The 8,898-nt window shown below is 46.9% G+C and overlaps 2 protein-coding genes across 4 annotated transcripts; both read right to left on the bottom strand.

The window, feature by feature from the left end:
• Positions 1-522: 522 nt before the first annotated feature.
• LOC118289835 (protein Z-dependent protease inhibitor) lies at positions 523-5,196 on the bottom strand. Its single transcript, XM_035616926.2, has 6 exons — positions 5,072-5,196; positions 4,460-4,748; positions 4,086-4,379; positions 2,282-2,555; positions 2,009-2,156; positions 523-1,744 (listed from the first exon to the last, which is right to left on the bottom strand). The coding sequence occupies exons 2-6, from the start codon at positions 4,737-4,739 to the stop codon at positions 1,556-1,558; spliced, it is 1,185 nt and encodes a 394-aa protein (XP_035472819.1). The 5' UTR covers positions 4,740-4,748; positions 5,072-5,196; the 3' UTR covers positions 523-1,555.
• A 1,447-nt stretch (positions 5,197-6,643) lies between these two features.
• xrcc3 (X-ray repair complementing defective repair in Chinese hamster cells 3) lies at positions 6,644-8,852 on the bottom strand. 3 transcript variants are annotated; one of them, XM_035618249.2, is made up of 7 exons: positions 8,695-8,852; positions 8,244-8,381; positions 7,964-8,161; positions 7,580-7,734; positions 7,298-7,510; positions 7,111-7,148; positions 6,644-6,973 (listed from the first exon to the last, which is right to left on the bottom strand). In XM_035618249.2, the coding sequence occupies exons 1-7, from the start codon at positions 8,747-8,749 to the stop codon at positions 6,751-6,753; spliced, it is 1,020 nt and encodes a 339-aa protein (XP_035474142.2). In that variant the 5' UTR covers positions 8,750-8,852; the 3' UTR covers positions 6,644-6,750. The 3 variants fall into 3 exon arrangements, with proteins under 3 accessions (XP_035474142.2, XP_035474143.2, XP_035474144.2); XM_035618250.2 differs by having other exon boundaries at positions 7,580-7,728; XM_035618251.2 differs by lacking the exon at positions 7,111-7,148.
• Positions 8,853-8,898: the final 46 nt, after the last annotated feature.

Genomic DNA, 8,898 nt, shown 5'->3' with positions numbered 1-8,898 from the left:
TGTCGCAACTGAACCAATCTGATCAGTCACAGCCTTCTGTTTCCCAGCATGCTCTGAGCCGGAAACCTGCTGGCCTCCTGATTAAATGAGTAATGGCAAAGTGAAGCTTTACGAACCAGAGAGACGAGTATCGACGAGGAGCTCTGCTGATTGGACTGGTGACTATGTTACCATGGTGATTCACCCCGGTAACAAGAGAGCCTGTTTGTAGGACAGAAACCCAGTAACCCAGAGTTACAACCCAACACACAATGGAGCACAACGTAATGTACGTGAAAAAAACCTGCACGCCATTTTTAAACCTTCGAATCAAAATTGGAATCAGTGTGTGTGTGTGTTTGAAACTGGTCACATGTGTGTGTGTGTGTGTGTGTGAACAAATCGAGCTCCGATACAAAGCTTCACTGAAAATTTAAAACTATTTAAAATCTGAATTTCATGGCTTTGATTCTCGTCATCTACAGAAACGCTGGCTTCTGGAACAGTGACGTCACAGTGATGTAAAAAAAACTCCACAGGAAGTGACGTGTTTTAATGATTTATAGTGATGAAATACAACAGAACGTATATTTAAACAACTTCAGTCAGTTTATGTCCTGAACTATAAACAGCACATATCTTAAGATAGCAGCTAACATGCTAACAAGCTGCAAACACCAAGTTAAACTTGACTCAGAGTCAAGTTACACCTGTAACCATCACTACCACGTTACTACACCCAGCAGTGACCTCCCTCCCACCTGCAGGGGGCAGTGACCTCCCTCCCCCTGTAAGGGGGAGTGACTCCCCACAATTTTTTTAACCATTCAAATGTCTGAAGAGAAAATCCAGAGCCGTTTAGGGAGAGAATAGCGACAGGTCAGGTGACTCATGACGACTTCAGATAGTTCCTGAATACAGAAGTCGTCATTAAATGTTTTAAATATACAATAAAGCAGACCAATATGCCGATGTAATTACATTTTTAAAATCATAAATAATCATAAATCATAATCGACTAACATGTTGATTAGGTTCAGATGTGCTGATAATAAACATCTGATCATGTAAACGTCTCGACATAGACGAGGCTCCGTGATACGACTGACGAAACAACTGGTCCATTGGAGTGAACGAGTTGTCGCTACTCTCTCTCTCAACGGCTCTGGTTTGAGCTAAACGCTAACATCAGTGGATGTTCACTATTAGTGTGAGATTAGCTGTAGCATGCTAATATCTGCTAATCAGGAGTAAACACACGGTCCCGCTGTCATCATGGGAACGTCATTAGCTCTACAAGTGTTTGATCACAAACCAAATAAGTGGACAGTTTTAGGTGTTGACCTGATGGTGGCGCCAGAGGAGAAGCACCTGCAGAGACACCGTAAAAACAATATTGTTTCGGGACCGTTTGGATTTACCATGCGGCACCTCTGGGGTCCTGACCCACAGGTTAGGAAACACAAAGAGCTGTTAACTACAGACTAGAAGAACATTAGAACACAGTGAACCTGCTGTTTGATAGGTGTGACTCAGGAGGGCTTGGCTTTGCAAGCTCTCAGGTAAGCTGTGGTTACTACTTCCTGGTTGGATCAACCACTCGGCCAATGAACAGCAGGCTGCCAGTGGTCTGTTGGTAGATGACGAATATGAAGGGTCTGTTGATCGTCAGTCGCGGAGGCGGAGTAGAGAACACATTGACTCTGCCCTCTGTAGTGATGTCATCGCTGCTCTCGTCAACAGAGACAATAGATTTGTGTAAAACCTAAAAACAAAATGTCAACAGGTAAATAAAGTGATTTTCAAAATAAAACTAAAATAAAAAAATATTTCACATCAGATCAAACTGGATCCAGGTTCAGACTATTACAGACCCCAAACCACTACAGACCCCAAACCACCACCGCAGACCCCAAAACACCACAGACCCAAAACCACCACAGACTCCAAACCACCACAGACCCCAAACCAACCACCCACTTGTCAGAACCTGGAACCTTTTGTTTCATGTGTGAGCATCTTCACTCACCTGTGTGAGTCTGGGTCCTTTAGCCCCGCCCATATCTGCAATGTCTGCGTCGTCCTGAAACACCTGAGTGATGTCAAGAGTCTGCAGGATTTCCTTCAGCGAGTAGGAACGCTCCAACAGGAAGCGAGGAACCTGCACCTCCAACTTCCTGTTTACAGAATAAAAGATCTCTGAAGGTTCTGCTCTGGTTCTTGTGTTTGATATTATCTTACTAAAGAACCGTATGTGTTCACATGTTGATGTTCAGGACGAGAGGAAGAAGATAAATCTTACGTCTTCTTCAGACGTTTGATCCAAGCCTGGATCTTCTCAGCCGTCACTTCCTCTTCCACCGCACTGACGTCCACGCCTTCATCAGGCAACACGACCAACATGGCCGCTCCGTCTGTCATCGGCAACTTCAACACACCAACCTTTACCAAGCGGTCGTAGGCCAAGAAGTACTTGTCAGACCTGAACATCATGGTGACCATGGCGACGTGATACCGGTCCACGTAGAACCGCTCAGCCAGAGACTGGGACGAGTTAAAAGCTGGACTGAACCGGGCTGAAACACAGAGAAAAACTTTATTTATACTTACAGACAAAACATTACTACAGAGACAGAGACTCTACTGAGGAAGGATGAGTTCGAAGAACAGAACCAGACGGACGACAGAACCAAATAGGACCAGATGGACAACAGGACAAGACAGACGACAGGACAGAACCAGACGGACGACAGAACCAAACAGACGACAGAACCAGATGGACGACAGAACTAGACAGACAAAAGGACAGAACTAGATGGAAGACAGAACCAAACAGAACCAGAGAGATGACAGAACCAGACAGAACCAGACGGACGACAGGTAAGAACCAGACGGATGACAGAACCAGACAGAACCAGATGGACAACAGGACAAGACAGACGACAGGACAGAACTACAGTAGACGGACGACAGAACCAAACAGAACCAGAGAGACGACAGAACCAGTCAGAACCAGACGGACGACAGGTAAGAACCAGACAGACAACAGAACCAGATGGACAACAGGACAAGACAGACGACAGGACAGAACTACAGTAGACGGACGACAGAACCAAACAGAACCAGAGAGACGACAGAACCAGACAAAACCAGACGGACGACAGGTAAGAACCAGACGGACGACAGAACCAGACAGAACCAGAGAGATGACGGAACCAGACAGACGACAGGAAAGAACTAGACGGATGACAGAACCAGACAGACGACAGAACCAGATGGACGACAGAACCAGACAGAACCAGAGAGATGACAGAATCAGACAGACGACAGGACAGAACCAGACAGACCACAGAACCAGACAGAACCAGAGAGATGACAGAACCAGACAGAAGACAGGACAGAACTAGACGGATGACAGAACCAGACAGACGACAGGACAGAACCAGACGGACAACAGAACCAGACAGATGACAGGACAGAACTAGACGGATGACAGAACCAGACAGACGACAGGACAGAACCAGACGAACAACAGAACCAGACAGAACCAGAGCGATGACAGAACCAGACAGATGACAGGACAGAACCAGACAGACGACAGAACCAGACAGAACCAGAGAGATGACAGAACCAGACAGAACCAGAGAGATGACTGAACCAGACAGACCACAGAACCAGACAGAACCAGAGAGATGACAGAACCAGACAGAACCAGAGAGATGACTGAACTAGACAGTCGACAGAACCAGACAGACCACAGGATAGAACAAGACAGACCACAGAACCAGACAGAACCAGACGGATGACAGAACCAGACAGAACCAGACAGACGACAGGACAAGGGCAACAAAATCAGTATCAACAGCTATAATAACTTAAACTGATCCTTCTCAGAACAGTAGCGTCAACAGCAACGCAGAGTGGACAGTTAAACAAATTCGATATATATTTGATTAACTGATTATTCAGAAAATGAAAATAAGGATGAAGTTGAACATCAGACCACCGACCAATCACCAGAATCTGTTCTAATCTCAGTAGACTCGTGTTAAACAACCCCGCTTCTTACTGTTGGCCCCGCCCCTCAGGTCACAGGTGAGACCTACTCTGGTACGAAGCGACCGTGGCGAGCAGTAGCTGGGTCTGGGGGTCCAGGGTGGTCACCACCTCCTTGACCAAGTCTCCGGTCTGCTCCTGGGCCCAGCGGTTGATGGTGTTGACGGCTTCCTGAGGCACTGTGAAGGCCAGACTCTGAACACTTCCTCTGAACTTTGTCTGAACCAGATCCTGGTAGGACGGGGACACCGGGAAGTTCTGGGCGGGTAAGAGGGCCGCGCCTTGCCACAGGGTTCTGGTTCGGCCCCCCTTCAGCACGACGGTCGTAAGATTCTGAAACAGATCTAAGAGCAGCGGGCTGGTAAAGAACGAAAACAGTGTCTGAAGTTCACCTCTGACCCCTGACCCCTGACCCGGGACCTACCTGGGAGGGTCTGTGGGTCCAGTCCAGACAGAGTGAGTCCTTGAAGTAGCTGGTCCTGGGTCGACCCGTTGGTGGCGCTCATCAGCGCCGTGAGACCAGCGATCAGGGCGAAGGGGGACAGGAAGACGTTGTCATCGGTCCGGCTGGCGACGGCTCTGTACAGACGGGCCGCGAAGTCTGAGTTCCTATTGATCAAGTCCTCCACGGACGGGTCGACGGTCTCTGAGGTCACTGGACTCATGAAGATGACGACCAATGGGAGGAGGGCTGAAGGATTCATGGTCACAGCCTGTGAAAGATGAGCGGACAGTGTGTGAGTGTGTGTGTGCTCGTCAATAACAACGATCAGCTCAGAGCGATCAACTGACCCGGCCCCGCCCTCCATTGCTAATGACGTCACATGGTCTTTAATTTTGGATTCACGTTGTTTTCTTTGTGATCAGACTTTTCTTTTTTTTCGTTTGCGTTTTTCTGTGGGTGTGAAGAAAATTCCCGATCGATACAAAATATGATCTACTGATGATGATCAGCTCTCTGATCGATCGTTCCTGATACATATTAATAAACAGGTGATCGACGAACAAACAAACGAACACACGTCATCACTCTGACCTTCCGGTTCTTCTTTTGATCTTCGCTCTTGTTGTTTTTCTGCTCCGAAGCGTCTCGAGCTGCGCATCACCATCAAGCTCGCTCCCCGGTCCCTGCGGGAAAAAACATCACTTCCTGTATGTTCGTTTCAAAATAAAGGTCCATTTTCGGCGCAGCCGCAGAACGAGAAAAAATAATTTCAACATAAATATTGAATGACGTCATTCATTAGTATAGAAAACATCAAAATGAGTGTATTAGTATATATACACACGTATGTATTATATATACGTATTATATATACGTATATATAATACACAAGGTGATTTGGGTTATGGGGGATGACTGGACCTGGTGTGGTATTATTATTATTATATATATAGATATATACACATGTATGTATTATATATACATATAATACACGTATGTATTTAGCAATGAAAAGTGCTCTATAGATAAAATGTATTATTATATTATTGTATATAATACAAACGCATCATGAGCATCTTTCTCCCTCTCCCGTTCTCTCCTTCTCCCTCTTTCTCTCCCTTTATATCTCTCTCCTTCTCCCACCTTTTCAATCTCTCTCTCTCTCTGCCCCCATGAATCTACATTACATGTCACTAACTCTGTTTTCTCTCTCCCCTAGTAGATCTGACCCCAGATCTGCAGGATCCAAACCCGTCATTATTATTATTACTATCATTATTATTAATAACATCATTGTATTTATAAGTATCAGTTTTCACTAATTATAAGTATCAGTCTGGTAGAAATTAAAGCAACTGTTATACTACCCCCCCCATCCCCCGATATGTTTAGTACATGTCACTAACCCTGTTTGTGTTTTCTATCTCTCCTAGTGTATCTCTGACCCCAGAGCTGCAGGACCCAAACCCGTCATTATTATTATTGCTATTATTAATATTAATATTAATATCATCACTATATAATGACGACAACATAATTGTATTTTTTTAATTATAAGTATCAGTCTGGTAGAGATTACAGCGGTGGTTGTACAACTGTCCTCTCTCTCTTCTCTCCTACTGTCTCTCCTCCCACCCTCTTTCTGCCCACCTCTCCTCTCTTCCTCCTCTCTCTCCTCACCCCAACCGGTCGAGACAGATGACCGCCCACAACTGAGTCTGGTTCTGTCAGAGATTTCTTCCTGTTAAAAGGGAGTTTTTTCTCTCCACCGTCGCCAAGTGCTTTGCTCATTGTGGGATTTGTTGGGTTTTCACTGTAATATTGTAATATTGACCTCACTATGTAAAGTGCCTTGAGACAATGTATGTTGTGATATGGCGCTACACAAATAAGATTGAATTGAATTGAATTGAAACGTATGTATATAAAGTGTGTATATATATATATATATGTGTATGTATTATACATATTTCATGACGTAGACAAAGTGATGGAACCTACTCACCTGAACAAAACTTAATTTCTACTGATTCTGCTCAATTAGACTTAAGCTTTTACTTTGAAAGTAACATCAACTCAGTCACACCGCACCGGCGCATTGACAGAAACATGACATCACTGTATCACGTTAAGACGCCAACAGGATAAGATGGAGAACAGTAGAAGAGTTGAACACTGAACATTTTATTGTAAACATTAATTCACCTGCAACATTGAGTTGATTTAACTTCCACATGAAAAGTGTCTGATGAGTTCAGTGTATCTTTACATCAGCTTGATGTATATTTGACTCCTCGCAGGCCCTCCCTCCACACGGCAGCGTCTCGTCCACCTCGGGCCAAGTGAGGTGCAAAAACCACCTCCAGCCTGCGGAGGGCGCTGCTCTGCTCACCACGTTCAACGGACCCCTGAAGACGCTGCATCATCAGGCGGACCATCACCTGATTGGCCCACGCCAAACCCAGAGCTGGTGACACGCTGGAGGACAGAGGACTGAGACGGAAGACAAACAGATTCAAATCATTCATCTGAGAAAGAGATGATCCCTGACCATATCATCATCATCATATTATGTTCCGGTCAAATCAACAAAAATTATGAGGAAATTATAGATGAAACAAAGTTATTACCCCAAAGTGTCGTTTGATCTGTTGAATACATCAGTTACCTGACACAAACACAAACACACACACGCGCGCACACACACACAGTTTGAGTCTTTTTATTAAACTTACTCTTACTTCTTTCAAATCAGAATTTTGATCCTGTTTTACATATTCATCTATATGTGTGTGTGTGTGTGTGTGTGTGTGAGACCTGGTTGACACATAGGACAGGTGTGTTGAACTCCAGACTCAGTTGTTGCAGTGCGGAGGAGAAGGTGAGCAGCTGTTTGTTCCTCTCAAGCCAATCATCAGCCTGGAACTCAGACCTGAACAGAGCCGCTACCGAGTCCACGACCACGAGTCGGACCAGTCCGCGAGTCAGCAGGAGAGGGACGCGACGGGACAGACACACCTGGAGGGCGTCCTGAGGACAGACAGAGGGGTCAGACTGCCCTGACCATTGACCTGACCTGGGGTCGTGGCGTGAACTCACCACATCAGCGGCGTGTTCGACGTAGACGTGGTCCGTGAACTGGAGGCTGCTGATCAATGCCGCAGGAACATCAGAGCGCAGACACGACTGTTCTCTGATCAGCTGCTGCAGACGTCTGATGGGGAACGAGTCCTCAGTGCTGATGTACACTGCTCCTACACGCACGCGCACGCGCGCACACACACACACACACACGCACACACACACACACACACACACACACACACACACACACACACACACACACACACACACACACACACACACACACACACACACACACACACACACACACACACACACACACACACACACACACGTGAAGCAGCTGTGGGCTCATCATGCGTCTGCGTGTTCACTTCCTGTCGTGGTGCGTTCACTGACCTGCGTTCAGGCCTCCGTACTGGACCGGGTACTGCACACAAAGACACAGCTGCAGCGCTAGCTGGGTCTTTCCTGCTCCGCTCTCTCCAGAGAGCTCAGTGACGCCCCCCGCAGGAAGACCGTCCCTCAGCAGCTCGTCCAGCACCGGACAACCCACCGTCAATCTGAGGCCACACTCTCCACGGAGGATGAGGACGGCTGAAAACCACCGGACAGAACATAGGTCAAAACGCTGTGACCTCACACTGCCGCGTCCAATCAGGGTAAGTGAGGGACTGACCTGGGATGGGTGCGTGTCGTCTGCAGGCGGCGGCGGCGGCACCGAGCAACTGCTGGACATCGGAGCGGTCCAGACCGGTGGACCTCTGCAGGTCCAGACTAGAAACACAGAACGTGTCTCGGACCGACGTCAGAGCAGCTGAGGAGAGAAGGACACGTGTGGTTACCATGGTAACAATAATCTCTCCTGTGGGACAATGTTCTACGATCCGTTTGTAGAACTTAGTGAATGGTTAGAACCACAGGTTCTGATATCAGAACCACATATAAAACATTCATCAAGATCTCAGTGGAGATTAAAACATCTGACACGGAAAACACACACACACGCGCGCGCGCACACACTCTAAAGACCCAGTGTTAAGTCAAGTTTTTTAATGTCGCTCTACTTTAAAAATATTTATGACACATTAAAGTGATATTTCTGAAGACACCTCTCTGACCCCTCTGACCTCTCCTCACGGCTGCCCTGATCCTCGGGTTGAGATCCAGTTGATCCCAGTTCATGTCCACGAGGAGGACAGGCTCAAGGCTCCGGTCTCCGTCGGTCTGTTTTCACAACATAGACAAACACCCGCCCGAACATGAGACGTCATCAGTTTGCGCCGGGTGGAACCATTTCCCCAGATGAGCGGGGGCGAACCGTCCAGGATTAA

Source organism: Scophthalmus maximus, chromosome 18 (assembly GCF_022379125.1).
Source record: "Scophthalmus maximus strain ysfricsl-2021 chromosome 18, ASM2237912v1, whole genome shotgun sequence".
In the NCBI taxonomy this organism is placed as follows: Eukaryota; Metazoa; Chordata; class Actinopteri; order Pleuronectiformes; family Scophthalmidae; genus Scophthalmus; species Scophthalmus maximus.
This window is presented reverse-complemented; position numbering and strand designations above follow the sequence as displayed.